General features: G+C 37.6%; 1 protein-coding gene across 2 annotated transcripts in view; it reads left to right on the top strand.

The window, feature by feature from the left end:
* Window positions 1–15,713, top strand: part of bag6 (BCL2 associated athanogene 6) — a 25,193-nt gene extending 9,480 nt beyond the window's left edge. Inside the window, exons 9-25 of one of the 2 annotated variants that reach the window (XM_048159832.1) lie at window positions 2,619–2,822; window positions 3,475–3,694; window positions 3,777–3,836; window positions 5,489–5,808; window positions 6,535–6,619; window positions 6,855–7,168; window positions 8,140–8,395; window positions 8,489–8,658; window positions 9,570–9,623; window positions 10,137–10,239; window positions 10,345–10,469; window positions 10,956–11,090; window positions 13,653–13,706; window positions 13,856–14,020; window positions 14,271–14,378; window positions 14,534–14,680; window positions 15,081–15,713. In XM_048159832.1, the coding sequence (XP_048015789.1) occupies window positions 2,619–2,822; window positions 3,475–3,694; window positions 3,777–3,836; window positions 5,489–5,808; window positions 6,535–6,619; window positions 6,855–7,168; window positions 8,140–8,395; window positions 8,489–8,658; window positions 9,570–9,623; window positions 10,137–10,239; window positions 10,345–10,469; window positions 10,956–11,090; window positions 13,653–13,706; window positions 13,856–14,020; window positions 14,271–14,378; window positions 14,534–14,680; window positions 15,081–15,176 (2,616 nt within the window). In that variant the 3' untranslated portion in view covers window positions 15,177–15,713. Of the gene's footprint in view, window positions 1–2,618; window positions 2,823–3,474; window positions 3,695–3,776; window positions 3,837–5,488; window positions 5,809–6,534; window positions 6,620–6,854; window positions 7,169–8,115; window positions 8,396–8,488; window positions 8,659–9,569; window positions 9,624–10,136; window positions 10,240–10,344; window positions 10,470–10,955; window positions 11,091–13,652; window positions 13,707–13,855; window positions 14,021–14,270; window positions 14,379–14,533; window positions 14,681–15,080 lie in introns of both variants that reach the window. The other variant, XM_048159831.1, reaches the window with a different exon arrangement.

The following is a 15,713-nucleotide window of genomic DNA, read 5'->3' as shown; positions in this document are numbered from 1 at the left end:
TTTTTAAACTATAGTGAATAAACTGTATTAATGAATGAAATGTTTAAGGTGTCTGAATAAATTTTGGTTTGACTGTATATCAATATTTAGTGATTCTTTCATTTTCATGTCATGATATTAGATCGGATCTTCTATCAGTATTTGTATTTAAATGTGTGCATTAATGTAGGTTTTTGCAGGTTTCTAAGAGGTGTCAAATAATCCTGAATAGAAAATGTATCAGCATTCACTATTTTGAAAATATTTCTAATTTGATAACAATAATAAATGTTTCTTGAGCAGCAAATCAGCATATTAGAATGAAGGATCATGTGACACTGAAGACTGAAGTAATGATGCTGAAATTTCAGCTTTACCATCACATAAATAAATTACATAATTTTAAAATCTGTTGTTTTAATATATTTAATATATATTTTTTTTAAAATTGTAATAGTATTTCAAAATATTAAAAGTTTTTCTGTATTTTGAATCACAAATGCAGCCTTGCTGAGCAAAAGAAACTTCAGTTAAACTTTATTTATTTTAGGTACTGAGTAATATTAATCTACATATTATGGATTTGAAGGTGAGGAAATTCTTCCTCTTTTCGGTGGGGTTTTCCCTATTTTTTACCTTGCAGCCAGAGGACACGCAGCATTGTGAATGCCATTGCAGCCATGTACATTTTACTTTCACTTTTGAATTGCCAGCAATTCTTGGGTGTCAATTGCTTGAATGCTGGGTTCATTATTATTATTCTTAACAAAAAACACAACAACAAAATAGTACAATGACAAACTCGCTTAAGGTGCTTTTACATTTAACTTTAAAATCAAATCTTCCGGCATCGTCTTTTCAGTCCAAGATTAATGCGAAATGGACGAGGTGAAATCTGACCCCTGCTGCTGGTCTGTGCTGCTACTCTTGTTCAGCCCACGCTGAATTGAGCAGATGTGTTCAGTTTTTAATTGTAGTGTCTGTTCTCTAAAGCCGCGCACACACTTAACGATTGTAAGGCCGATTATGAATGTAAATTGATACTTATGACTGATCGTGCTCAAACGCGTCCAAGTCAGAGCCAGTTTTAGATTACAGTCGGTGTTCAAATTCCATGTGTGAGTATATAAATCGGCTCCAGTCGAAGGAAACAATCGGTATGTGTGTTCAGTTCAGTCTTAGAATGTTTCAGCTGATCGTTAGGTGTGTCCCCGGCTTAACTGAACTAAATTATTTTTATTACTATAAATAATCAAAATGACCGGTGGTGCAAGCCTACTACATATACTTATTATTAGGGTTAGTTGCATGTAATTGTGTGTAATTTATTGTTATTACTATAGAAACTACATTTAACTTCTAACAAGGACACTTTAAAATAAAGTGTTATTAAAACTTCTTTCAAAAACATTGTGTCAAGGTGCCCTAGATTATGTTTTCAAAAGATGTAATATAAGTCTAAGGTGTCCCCTGAATGTGTCTGTGAAGTTTCAGCTCAAAATACCCCATAGATTTTTTTAAATTATTTTTTTTAACTGCCTATTTTGGGGCATCATTATAAATGCGCTGATTTTATGCTGTGGCCCCTTTAAATCCCGTGCTCTCCGCCCACAGAGCTCGCGCTTGCCTTAAACAGTGCCTTAACAAAGTTTACACAGCTAATATAACCCTCAAAATGGATCTTTACAAAGTGTTCGTCATGCATGCGTCGGATTATGTGAGTATTGCATACTGTTATATTGTTTACATTGATTCTGAATGAGTTTGATGGTGCTCCGTGGCTAAAGCTAACATTATAAATCTCTTCAACAGTGTGTAAAGAATGAAGTTGTGTTTATGCATTATACAGACTGCAAGTGTTTAAAAATGAAAATAGCGACGGCTCTTGTCTCCGTGTATACAGGAAGAAATGATGGTAACTTTAACCACATTTAACAGTACATTAGCAACATGCTAACGAAACATTTAGAAAGACAATTTACAAATATCACTAAAAAATATCATGATATCATGGATCATGTCAGTTATTATTGCTCCATCTGCCATTTTTCGCTGTTCTTCTTGCTAGCTTATCTAGTCTGTTGATTCAGACGTTGATCCAGACGTTTTGCCCTTGTCTAATGCCTTTCATAATGATAATGTTGGGAACATGGGCTGGCATATGCAAATATTGGGGGCGTACAACCCGACTGTTGCGTAACAGTCGGTGTTATGTTGAGATTCGCCTGTTCTTTGGAGGTCTTTTAAACAAATGAGATTTATATAAGGAGGAAACAATGGAGTTTGAGACTCACTGTATGTCATTTCCATGTACTGAACTCTTGTTATTTAACTATGCCAAGGTAAATTCAATTTTTCATTCGAGGGCACCTTTAAAAGAATCTTACAGACTCCAAACTTTCATATGGTATTGTATATAGTGAAAATCATCTAAATAAGCAAAACTTCAACTCTAAATCAAAATGTGGCTGACTGAATATAGTAGTATTTTTTTGTTTTCTTTTCATAGATTTTAAAGGAATGTAATTAGTTTATTTTATTAATTGAAAGTAGGTTGATTAATTGGCATTTGAGCATGATCTCATTGAATGGGTAGAAGAGTTAAATCCTTTTTTTTGTTTTTTTTGTTTGAAAAACAGACCCAAGAGAGGGATGAGGACCAGCGCATTCTCAACCTCGTGGGGGAGGCCCTCCGTCTCCTGGGAAACGCCCTCGTCGCCCTGAGCGACTTGCGGTGTAACCTCCTGAGCAACCCTCCTCGACACCTGCATGTTATTCGCCCCATGTCCCACTACACCTCCTCTGTACTGGCTCCAGGAGGCGTGCATCACCTCCCCATGCAGGTAAAGATGTGGTCTGTGAGACTCGTGCAGTAGGAAACGTGGTACATAACACTGAAAGTGAAAGTTTTGAAGAGCACTTCATAGATGACTACTGAGGTGTTTTTGGAAGATGTACATTTTCCAAAGTTTCAGGAAGTACTGAGACCACAGGGTCTATAAACATAATTTGTTGAAGTAGGCCTAACTGAAACAAGTTAGTTAATTTTTAAATTGACATTTAAAGCAGACCTAAGTAACTTTTTTTTACCTTCATAAATAGTCCTTACGATGGTTAATTGGCTTGTAGTGGTGTGTTTGGGGCGAGCACTAACCCCCCTCTGGCACGTCTACGCCAGAAAACAGCACTTGCAAGTTGAGCTTCGCCGACCCGACACAATCTCGCCTCATGTTCACGTTCACGCGAGAGTGATAAAATGCTTTACGGTAATTCAAAAACAATGTATATATTATGACTTTATAAGACAATTTCGAAAATTACCCACCTCCATCGAGATTTCTTGTACTGTATTTGCAAAACTACTGCGCTGGTGAGCGTTGTAGTCGTTGTAGTCCAGAGCTGCGCTTGGAGTATTTACAACAGTGTGATTCACTGAAGGAACCTGTAGGGGGAGCTTCGCAAATCTTACTGAGTTCCGCTTTAACTTGCCTGCAGTTGAATCTCGGAACAACTGTGACCATGTCAGCCAATGGCAGACCAGCAGCTGATGGTCAACCTCAGTCAACTGGCCAATCAGATCAGCAAGGCCAGGGACCAACGCCTGCCAGTCAGCCTGGTCCAGCCAATCAGCAGGCTGGACAGCCAGGGCCCAGAGTCATCCGGATCAGTCATCAAACCATGGAGCCTGTAGTGATGATGCAGATGAACATTGATGGTGGGTTTCATTTGTATGTGTGTTGGATGGAGGGGTGTAATTTAATGATTTAATTTAATTTGAGTTGTTTAATATATTTCAGACTCTGGAAACGCCACACAGGCTAATGGACAACAGAACGCTGCTGGTGCTGGACAGCCTGGTTTGTCCTTAGATTATCTGAAATTCATCCTCTGAGAGACACTTAAAGGGATAGTTCACCCCAAAATGAAAATTACCCCATGATTTACTCACTTTCAAGCCATTCTAGGTGTAAATGACTATCTTCTTTCAGACGAAAAAACAATCTAATATATTTAAAAAATATCAAACTTTTTAATCGTAGTGAACAGGGAGGGGGGCATGTTTTGAAGCCCAAAATAAATGCACCCATCCATCATAAAAAATAATCCATACAGCTCCAGGGGGTTAATAAAGGCTTTCTGAAGTGAAGCGATGGGTTTTTGTAAGAAAAATATACATATTTAAAACTTAATAAACTAAAATAACTAGCTTCCGCCAGACGACCGTACGCATACTGTGCAAGTTGAATTGCGCAACAAGAGTAACCCCTGACACGATGTATGACGCAGTATGTAGGAGTATCGTAAGCTTAGACAGCTTTGTTTGGTTCAAACAAATATGGCTGTGCAACCAACTCAAGCTCCTCTTCTCTTATATTGAAATCCTCTGACATTTCTCTTTAAAAAAATTTCTAATTCGTGACCGGTGTTTTGTTTTGCTCTATCCTCAGAGCTTCCGCATTCATCATTGCATCATGCGTCAGGGGTCACTCTTCCGCCACAAATCGATGTGCACGGCCATCTGCCGTAAGCTAGTTATTATAGTTATTAAAGTTTTAAATATGGATATTTTTCTTACAAAACCCATCTCTTCACCTCAGAAGGCCCCTGGATTATATTTATGATGGATGGATGCATTTTTTGGGGTTTCAAAACATGCCCCACATTCACTCCCATTGTAAAGCCTGGAAGAGCCAGGATATTTTTAACAATATCTCCGATTGTGTTTGTCTGAAAAAAGATAGTCATATACACTTAGGATAGCTTGAGGGTGAGTAAATCATGAGATCATTTCCATTTTTGGGTGAACTATCCCTTTAATCTATGAATAGTTTTTTGATTATTTTTTTTTGTCCCAACCGTGATACATTTTTTCAGGATTCTTGTATACAGAGTCAGAAAGAAACAGTATTTATTTGAAACAACTGTAACAAAAAAAAAAAATTCTGTCACTTTGGATCAATTTAGTCCATCTTTGCTGAATAAAAGTCACAATTTCTTTAAAAAATAAATAAATTTTAAATCTTATTGAGCCCAAATTTTGAATGGTATATATTATTATGGCTGTGCGATATGGACCACAAAATACTATCATGAATTTTTTTTATCAATATTACAATTTTGAAACAATATTTCCTTAGACACATAGTTGTTGGGGGGCAAGTCCTTATCCTGCCCTGAAATCACCTTCTGTGTTTCTTGCTTTCTTCCATGTTGTAATGGTAAACCCACTCTGTTCTGTTGTCACCCTATATTTAGGCGCATTGCAATCAGTTTGCACACTGCGGGGGCTTTCTGCGGTTTAGAAAACGTACATGTTTGCGTCATGATTTTATTACAATTTTGATTAATCACACAGCCCTAATATATGTGTCAATTTGTGTGTCTATGTATATTAAAACAAATTAATTGTACAATTATAATTATATGCATATGAAATAAAATTATTTTGAGTGATCTGCAACAACATGAACATGTTTTTATATGATACACATATGTTTGCATGTTGCAGGTGCCCCCCCTACTGTTCAGATCCCTGGTCTACCTCCAGAATTCATGCAAGCCATTATGCATCAAGTCACTCAGCAAGCCATGGCCATGGCAAATGCTGCCTCATCTGGCCAGCAGGGGCAACAGCCCACCCCACCTACAGCAAACGTTGGCTCTGGCTCCACTCCACCCCCCATGCCCCCTTACCCTCCTCAGGCCAGAGTGGTTTTCACCAGACCCTCTTTTACTCACAGGATGGCCAGCCCCACTTTCACCACAAGGGGGGCGACTCTCAACCTCAGAGCAGCTGTTCCACCGATGATGGGCCAACAGCCAGGACAGGTGAATGAAATTCCCATGATATTTCTAGAATATAGCAGTGTAAATACCACAAAGGGCAGTTCAGGGAATTTGAAAATCTGTTTGAGATCATAATGTTTTAGGTAATTTCCCATTAAATTATATATAACAAATAACTAATTAAAAAAAGGGAAGTGTTTATTAGTTATTATTATGATTATTAAATGGTTCAAATACTTTCTCCTATCCCATCTTAATAGAGAGACAGCTACAACAAGCCATATTAAGCCATTTCCAAAACTGATTTTGGGGCTGAGCTACACATCGTTTCAGAAAATTCAATTTTAACTAACCGTTCTTTTGAACTTGACATTTATAAAAGAATCCTGATCAAATGTATCATGTTATAAATTAATTGTGGTAGTAATTTCTGTCATATTTCAAATAAGTGTCGATCACAACTAATATTACAATATAGTAAATTTATATGTATTATTAAATATATTAAACATAACATTTTAGTATATTATTTTAAAGATGGTGGTAATAAGTTCCATTACTTTTAAATGGGTTTAGCTTAGAACACTTCCTCAAATTTTAATTTTGTGCTTAATTTTCTCACTATTTCCATACAATGTTCTGCACTGGGAGTTGTGGTTGGCTAAATGCGGAAGCGTTTGTGCATTATGATCAATTCTTATAGTAGGTCTGGCTTGGACTTGTTCATTGTGTGTTTGCTTTTATAAGGATGCGTGTGTTTTCCCTCAGGCTGGACAGTTCCCTCCCGCCGCTCTTAATCAGATGATCGGTGGACTGGTCGGACAGCTTCTGACAGGGGCTACTGGGCAGATGGGTATATTTGCATAATAATTGCACTTGCGCTAATACTTGCCCTGTGTTTTGTGAAGTCAATAACATAATGAGCTCTTTGTTTAATAACTGACATGTGAATAAGCTCAAATGAGATCACAGTCCTCTTGATGTTGCTGATTTTCTACATAGACTGAAGACATTTTATGAAATACAAATATAAAATTCCTCTGGTTAGGGCATTGTATAATATGTCTTGCTGTTCTTTGTATCCATAGCCAGCCAAAATACCACGTCCTCCTCACAAACATTCACCTTTTCCACATCCGCTTCCACAAGCACTCCATCCACCACCACCACCACTGCCACCAGTGGCTCTGGGCCCACACAGTCCAGTAGTACCAGTACCAGCACTCCGCACCCTGGATCTGCACCGCCACCCCCTCAGGAAAATCCTTTAGGGGGAAACCTGGAGCAGTTGTTGGGGTCTCTACTGGGAGGAGCTGTTGCCGCAGGCGGCCAGGGCCCTTCTATAACAGTCACTATGCCTGGGGTCCCTACCTTCATCCAGGGTGTCACAGACTTCATGCAGGTAAATTTAGCTTTATAGACTTTTTTTTTCCATCTTAGTGAAGATTACAAGGAACAGTTCACCCAAAATACAACATTTACTAACACTTTTTTTTTTTTCAATGGAAACCAAAGTAGGTTTTTACAATAAAAGATGCTGTTGAGCTCCAAAAACTGCACATTGGAGGAAACACGCATTGTGATATATTGTTTTTCTGTGATGCATATTGTGATTCATCAGTTGAAATTTGGAAATAATCATTCTAGTATGATTGGTGATTTTGTAGGGGAGTGAAAATAAAATGAATTTTTTTTCCCTCTAAAGACTTATTTTTCTTTGAGAAACATCCTTTTGGAGCTAAACGATTTGGCCAAAACTTGATATGGGTATTCAAACATCGGTCTTTACAAGAAGCAATGCAAGAAACCTTGAAAAAAGTTTACAAAAATCTCTTAGGGTGTGTTCACACTTGTCATGTTTGGTTCGATTAAAATGAACCCTGGTGTGATTGCTCTGTTAGTGCGGTTCATTTGAACATTGTGAATACTGCCATTCGAATCCTGGCGCACACCAAACAAGCGGGCCGAGACCTCTGAAAAGATGTGTCTCAGTCGGCTACCAAATGAACTCTAGTGTGGTTCGAATTATATATGAGCAGCATATCATGAGCTGCAAGCGTGTAAGCAAACACAATGTCGTGCTTTACTCGGAAACCTGCATCACATATATTTTGTGATCTGATAATCACCTTATTGCCATATCAGTTTTATTCCGATGTATTGTGCAGTCCTACCAAAACACGAATCTTGATCAATACATCTTGAGGCTCTTACTTGCCATTTTTGGTTCTCGACACTTGTTTACTTTGAGTGTGAAAAAGAGTTACGCTATGTTTCTGCCATTTTCTCACTGGTTTTTGTAATGCATGCTGGTGTGTATAAGGCAGTTTTATGCATCTCTGTCATCAGGCTTCCCAAACACTTTTCTCTCAGCCTCCCACGGGACAGCCTCCCACCTCGACACCCACCGCTCCTACAGCCCCACCAAACGCAGCCACCGCTTCTGGAGCCGCCGCACCTGGTGAAGGTTTGAACCCAGAACTCTTCACTGGGATAGTGCAGGGCGTCCTGTCCACAATGATGGGCTCTCTGGGTACACCTCAAAATGAAACTGAGAGCATCGCTCAGTTTATCCAGAGACTCTCCCAGACTAGTAACATCTTCACCCCTGGTACTGGAGATGCTATGGGTAAGCTCCATGGGGTTGATGCTTTTTCTTTTAGTTTATTTTCATTTTGTGTCAGCTGAATGAGGAAACTAAAGAATCTGGGTATGTGTTTAGGTTTCTTTGGTGATCTTCTGGCTTTGGTGTGTCAGAACTTCTCCATGGTGGACATGGTGTTGTTGCTCCACGGGCAGCACCAGCCTCTGGGTCGTATCCAGCCCCAACTTGCCCAGTTCTTCATTGAGCATTTCCTGCAAGGCCGTGAACCCACAGAGGCCAACATCACCGTAAGTTGTATTTTTCATATGTCACTTTCACTTTCAAGCTGCCCTGGTTCAGTGATACTCAACACTGTTCTTAGAATAACCCCAAAACTTGCCCATTTTGTATGTCTCCTTAATCAAACACACCCGTTTTGACTCATCAGTAAAGATTCCAAAACCTAAAATAGGTTCCAAACATCCAAAAAGTTGAGTAACAGCAGTCCAAAACATATTGACTCCTTTGGAGTTCCCTAATCTAACATCCTAAAAATCCCATGGTTTTACTTTGACTAAAATGAAATGCAAACCAGGAAGTCAGTGTAGTTTGCTTTGGAAATGTTTTACCATTTTACCTTGTCTGTTTTAAGAAGTGATAGATAATACAACTTCAACAAAAACACAACATAAATTTAATAAAGCACAAAGACTAATTTACAAAGTAATGGAGCAAGATTACTGTTGTTAGCATATGCTTTGCAGACAAGATGTTATCACAGACAGCATTCAGCCTTTTTATCTATAGGCACGCATGCAATTTACCTCCATAGAATAGTTTCAGAATTTGAATGCCCATACATGCATTTCCCAGTCATATTTGCATTTTTAAATAGTTTAAATATTTGTTTAAAGGTAAATGTAAATATTTTTTTGCATTTTTTTTTTAAAATAATATTAATAATAACTAGAATATAATATTCTTTAGAAATGTTTAACAGTGCGACTAATTACATTAAAAGGGATTCCAAAATGCAGAAGTGGAAAAATTTATTTGCAGGCTTAATTGTCTGTAGTTGGACAATTTTGCATTTTTATCCTCTCCTGTACACTACTTTTGCTTCCCCTTGTCTGATTCTTCAATTTTCCCTCTCTTTCTGTTTTCTTTCCATCTCTTACTTTTCATCTTTTTTATTTATTTTCTCTTTCTGTTTTTATAGGCAGCTGCTGATGACTTAATCGCTGAACTTGAGGAATACATCACAGAAAGTTTTGTAAGAATCTCTGGATCTTGACTCTTTAAAAACAAGCTATGAAAAGCATCTGTGACAGTTTGTAACGAGCATAAATGTTGTTACAGTGGAAATCTGTTTACCTGTAAAAATCTACCTATACACTACCGCTGAAAAGTTTGAGGTCTAAAATTAACTAAAATTTTTTTTGGAAGAAATTAATACTTGGATTCAGCAAGGAATTGAACATTCTATTCATCAAAGAATTCAGAAAATAAGTCACGTCATGGTTTCCACACAAAATTGAGCAGCACATTGATAATAATAAAAAAAATTTTTTTAGCACCAAATCAGCATATTACGAATGAATTCTGAAGAATCACGTGACACTGAAGACTGGTAGACTGCAAACACAATATGTGCTTTTTACAAACCTAGATGAAGTTGATTGTCTGTACAAATTGAAAGTATAGAAAAATGATGTCACTTGGCTTAAAGAAAAGAAAAACTAATTTTGCAAATTTGAAGTGTTCACTTTCTATCAATCCCATCTAGTCAACTGTTGCAGTCCGTGATGGGGTTGATATTACCCAGACGAACCGGTCTTTTCTCAGACAGCAACTTTCAGGCATTGCCACCCACATTCTGCATTGCACCGGTATGTGTAGACGAGAGGCATCGTGAGAAGAGATGAGTCTCTAATTAGATTCATAAATGCATGCATACATTTTGAAGACTGTAAATGTTTATTTTATTTCCTCAGATCAAACATTTGGACCCCGGCTTCTGCAGCTGTGCAACCGTGCTCTCTTTGAGTGTTTGGCCCTCAACCTCTATTGTCTGAATGGAGAACAAAGTGCGCTTACCTCCGTCATCAACCACCGCATTGTTAGTACCCAAAACAACTAATATCTGATTCCTACACCCCCTTTGTCTTGTTTATCCGTTTATTGTTCATCCTATGACCTTTACGCTGAATAATGAAAATTGTGGAGGAGACATTTCCATGTTGGTGGGGGCTTGCGTTTATGCAGGAAACTCGATTTATTTGCGTTTAAGTAGGAAACTGTTTTGATAAAGGCGTTAGGAGTTAGATATGTAAGATGGGGGTTTGCAGTCATGGAAGACCTGAAAATATTACTTATTAAAATAGTTATTAAATTAAATAGCTTTAAAGAATTTCTATATAACAATAATGTAAAAATGATTTTGCAGGGCCTGGATGGGGAATTTACTAAACTCTTTTTTTCTATTATATTTGTGCCTTTCATTAAAATGTAAAATTAGTTAGTTAATCTATGTAAAATAGTGGCTATGTAAGTGTATGTACTTTGAATGAATCCCTAAAGTGAGTTTGCATGTCTCCTCTATCAGAGGACGATGTCAGCTGAGGTAAACCCTAGCCTGGTGAACTGGTTAACCAGTATGATGACCATGAGGCTGCAAGTGATACTGGAGCACATCCCCATCACAGAGGAACAGATCACCCATTACGTCATCCACACACAGGTTTGATTCCACACCTTCCCTTGGCATATTTCCAGACCAAATGCTGCCAATTGTTATGGTTGGTTAGTGTGGTGTAGTGATTGATGTTTGCACAAAGGAGTGTTTCAAAGTTGAGGTGATTTTTTTTTTTATATATATACAGTACAGTCCAAAAGTTTGGAACCACTAAGATTTTTAATGTTTTTAAAAGAAGTTTCGTCTGCTCACCAAGGCTACATTTATTTAATTAAAAATACAGTAAAAAACAGTAATATTGTGAAATATTATTACAATTTAAAATAACTGTTTTCTATTTGAATATATTTCACAATGTAATTTATTCCTGTGATGGTAAAGCTGAATTTTCAGCATCATTACTCCAGTCTTCAGTGTCACATGATCCTTCAGAAATCATTCTAATATGCTGATCTGCTGATCAAGAAACATTTAATGTGTACAATTGTACAAAATATTTGTGTACAATATTTTTTTTCAGGATTATTTGATGAATAGAAAGTTCAAAAGAACAGTGTTTATCTGAAATCTAATCTTTTGTAACATTATAAATGTCTTTACTGCCACTTTTGATTGATTTAATGCATCCTTGCTGAATAAAAGTATTCATTTCTTTAATTTCTTTTCCAAAAAATAAAAATAAAAATTCTTACTGACCCCAAACTTTTGAACGGTAGTGTATAATGCTACAGAAGCTTTGTATTTCAGATAAATGCTGTTCTTTTGAACTTTCTATTCATCAAGGAATCCTGAAAAAAAAAGTACACAACTGTTTTCAACATTGAAAATAATCATAAATGTTTATTGAGCAGCAAATCAGCATATTAGAATGATTTCTGAAGGATCATGTGACACTGAAGACTGGAGTAACGATGCTGAAAATTCAGCTTTGCATCACAGGAATAAATTACTTTGTCAAATATATTTAAATAGTACACAGTTATTTTAAATTGTAATAATATTTCACAATATTACTGTTTTTTACTGTATTTTTAATTAAATAAATGTAGCCTTGGTGAGCAGACGAAACTTCTTTTAAAAACATTAAAAATCTTAGTGGTTCCAAACTTTTGGACTGTACTGTATATATATATATATATATATATATATATATATATATATAAACCTTTAAACTGTATTTCAGTGGTGTAAATTGTTAAAGTCATTATTCAACATATTTCATGCAGGTTTGAATGTGTCCTGCACATTCTATTTACACCACGTTCCAAATTATTATGCAAGTGACATATCAGTAAGATTTCAGTAGAATCAACATTCAGATTTTAGTTTTTCTAAGAAAATGTATGTTTGTTTATTTATCCATGTCTTTTTAGATAACTGGTATCAATCTCAGACAAAATAATTTGCCAGGTCTATGGAAACCCTACTTAGAGGTTGTTCCACATTATTAAAGGTGATACAGAGGATCTTTTCGTCGACTGAGAAACCAAAGACTGTTAGTGAGTTTTTGAAATGAGCACATGCGTAAGAACAGCCCCCCTCCTTCACAGCTCATTTCAAGGGAACGCCTCCCAAAATTCGTGCACGAGTATTGGAACACGAGTGTTTACCACCGGCATTCGCTGTGTCGTGTTAGTGGATTCGTTATGGCAGACTCACCGCAGGTAACTCATAATCTGCAGTTGTTACTCCTGTCTCCTGACAAAAACATGCAGCGCCTGTAGAGTGTGGAAAGGACATAGTCACGTCTCTCACAAGGAACATCATGGCAGTGATTGACAAGCCAGAGGGCCAATCGTTTACGCGATGATCGCGTAAATGATTGGCTGATGTTTTTAAGGCCCTACCTCGTGCACAGATGATGTATATTAATATTATTCCTTTCAGTGCACCTAATAAATAGTCTTTTATCAGTTAGTAAAGACAGTTTCAAGTAATATTGCAAAAATGTACAAAACAAAACATCCTCTTTAGCACCTTTAAGCAAGTCACAGTTCTCATGCAATATGGGGAGGAAGAAAGATCTTTCTGAAGATGAAAAGCATGAAATGGTGCAATGTTGTGCAAAAGGCATGAAAACAACTAATATTTTGTGAAACTGAATGGAGATTATCAAATTAGTGATTTGTAAGTGATTTAGAGCACAGCAGAACTCGGTCAGATAAAGGCTTATTAATGAAAGTTCCTGTCAAAAGTCAAAAAAAATAATTGTATTAAAAGGGCAGCTATAAAAAAGCCAGTGTTGAGCAGCAAACAGGTATTTGAAGCTTCTGGTGTCTCTGGAGTCTCAAGAAGCTCTCCATGCAGGCTGGCAGTTGTGCATAAAGATGCATTTCAGACACCACTAACCAAACCTCACAAAGAGAATGGTCTTCTTCTGCGCTTTTCCCAGTTGTGGCTGTTAGCAAACAGCATTGCATTACTGTGCACCCCCTTCTGGATTGGAATGTGGATCGCCTGTGACTGACTGTATTCGTCATCTGACTGTATGCACCGAACCGTGACGGTTCGGGATGAATACATGTATCATTACACCCCTATTACATGGGTTTTCGAAGGGTGTTTCACCTTGACTTTTGAGAATTCATGTGTCAATCTCTCTTACAGGGTGAAGAATCGGTAGAGAGGCCCACACAAGATCCTGAGCCTCAGAATGTAGAGGTATATAAATATAGAAAGATGGTTTGAAGCTGATTAACAGATTTAGGTTGAAATGCAACTCATTGGATGTTGAAGACTTAATATGTATGTACATGTCTCTGGGTGTTACTCTGTGGTCTTACCTGTAACCTCTCCCATACATGGTTCAGATGGGGGACAGTCTCTCTCCAACACCTGCTACTACTGCGGAAGAAGCTCTGGCCTCCTCCCAGGAAGCTGGAGCAGTGGGAGTTCCAGCTAGGGAAAGTGAAGGAGCTGTTGGAGGAGAGGATGCAGGAAGAGATGCTGAAGCCTGGGCAGCTGCATTGCCTCCAGTGAGATATTTCCACACATTTTGATCTTAAATCGAAAACATTCACCTTATTACAACAGAAAACCTCTCCTTTATCGTTTACTCTATCAAAAATGAAACTTTGTCCATTTTGTTGTGGGTATTAAATGAGCACTTTTGATCGTGATCTCATTCCTTCAAGGCGTCTTATGACATCTTTGTGTACCACGTTCATGGAACTTGAGATTGAATTTTGTGGTGAGTGTGGGCTTGATGAGCTGTATTGTTTGCAGGAGTGGGTTCCCATCATCAGACAAGATCAGATCAGTCAGAGGAAGATAAAGGCCCAGCCTCCTCTTTCTGACGCATATCTGTATGGGATGCCAGCAAAGCGCAGGAAGGTAAACATTCAGTTTCATGCAGTTACATGTTAACAAAGAGATTGTACGTTTTATTTTTTCTATTCATTTAGACTGGTTTGCCAAGGTAATGTTTCAACCTTGCCCATCCTTAAGTATCACAAGAAACAAATGTCTTCTTGTTGTGTGTCTCCTAGATGGTAAAGAGTGACGGGCCCAAATTGTCACTCTCAGAGGCAGTGAGTCAAGCCGCCAAATCAGCCGGCGTAACGCCCATCACAGCTCCCAACGCCCTACAAGGGGATTTAGAAAAGCCAGAGCTTCAGGAAGCGTACAGTGAACAGGTGTGCAGAAACTAAGATATATAAAAATAGCAATATTGTGAAATACTATTACAATTTACATTATTAAAGCTTAAATTGTCCATTACTCCAGTCTTCAGTGTCACATGATCCTTCAGAAATACTGATTTAGTGCTCAAGAAACATTTCTGAAAAGTATGTTTTGTGCTGTTATTTTTTTTTTGTGGAAACCATGACACATTTTTCTGGATTTTAGATGAATAGAAAGTTCAAAAGAACAGCATTTACTTAAAATTAATCTTTTGTAACATTATAAATGTCTTTACTTTCACTGTTGATCAATTTAGTGTCTTCGGGTAATTAAATTATTTTTTTAAATGTACTGACCCTGAAATGACTATATATGACAAAACCCACTGATATAATCTCTTCTTTTGATCAGCTGAAAAACGACATCAAGAAACGAGTAAAGGAGGACCCAGATTACAATTCTAGACGGTTTCCTAACACGCATCAAGCCTTTTCTCCGGACTCGTAACTTTTGTACCTGCCAGCTTACACGCGTTCACCTCAGCCCAGTTCCTTGTGTGAGGTGTGTGTTTTATTTGCATAGTTATGTGTTGTCAGACGACTTCACTCCTGTTTCTATCTATACCTTTTTATTGTATGTGTTGGTCATGCGTGGCTGGCGATGGTGAGAGAAGTCCACGCACACTGGACATCTGCTAAGCGTCTCTTTCTTGTCAGCAGTCACATGTGTGTAAAGCACCAGCATGATGTATCAGAACTGTTGTTTTTATGATTCGGTCCGATGAATAACAGTATTGTAACTGATCCAGAGGAAATACATGTTGATAACAGAAGGACAGAACCGATAAAGTAGAAAGCTACATTCTTGCAATGATGCTGTTGTTAAAGCTTTGACTATATAACACTATGCCTTGCCTTTCAGTTCACCCATGACTCTGCTATGGCTTTATCTATGGTACAATGCAAAAAACAATAAGAATTATGTAATTTGGAACCATGAATGTAAAATGCTTGAGATTAAACAATTTTGCACCAGTTTAGTGCA

The sequence above is a fragment of the Megalobrama amblycephala genome, linkage group LG16 (genome assembly GCF_018812025.1).
Source record: "Megalobrama amblycephala isolate DHTTF-2021 linkage group LG16, ASM1881202v1, whole genome shotgun sequence".
Classification (NCBI taxonomy): domain Eukaryota; kingdom Metazoa; phylum Chordata; class Actinopteri; order Cypriniformes; family Xenocyprididae; genus Megalobrama; species Megalobrama amblycephala.
Note: the sequence above shows the minus strand (reverse complement) of the source record. Positions and strands in the feature narration are given on the sequence as shown.